The following is a 355-nucleotide window of genomic DNA, read 5'->3' on the forward strand; positions in this document are numbered from 1 at the left end:
AATAAATGATTATAATTGTGTTTAAGTAACGACATACCCCCCCTCCCACCCCCATCAGGAGGGAGGCGCGGGAAGACTGCCTCTCCAACCCGATCGAGCTCGAGACGGACCTGGCGATGATCAGCGACTGCGAGGAACACCACCACTTCTGGAATTACGTCGCTTACACCCTTGGTAAGCGGGAAGGTTTTCCCTCTCCTCGCGAAGGGGAAGTGAAAGGTTGAATTATGGCAGGAGAGAAACTGTTTCTTGTCCCCGTGAATGAACTACAATTCAAAATTTCGTATATTCAGAATGAGTTTCAAACTTATCCCAAGCATGAGCTCGTGGTCAACAGTTCATAATATTATCAAAA

At 47.0% G+C, this 355-nt stretch overlaps 1 protein-coding gene across 1 annotated transcript in view; it reads left to right on the forward strand.

Moving 5' to 3' along the window:
• The window catches only part of LOC119590800 (C-type lectin domain family 17, member A-like), a 3,136-nt gene that overhangs the window by 1,913 nt on the left and 868 nt on the right, over window positions 1-355 (forward strand). Inside the window, exon 3 of the mRNA XM_037939527.1 lies at window positions 59-181. Coding sequence (XP_037795455.1) covers window positions 59-181 — 123 coding nt within the window. The remainder of the gene's footprint in view (window positions 1-58; window positions 182-355) is intronic.

Source organism: Penaeus monodon, chromosome 27 (genome assembly GCF_015228065.2).
Source record: "Penaeus monodon isolate SGIC_2016 chromosome 27, NSTDA_Pmon_1, whole genome shotgun sequence".
NCBI lineage: Eukaryota > Metazoa > Arthropoda > Malacostraca > Decapoda > Penaeidae > Penaeus > Penaeus monodon.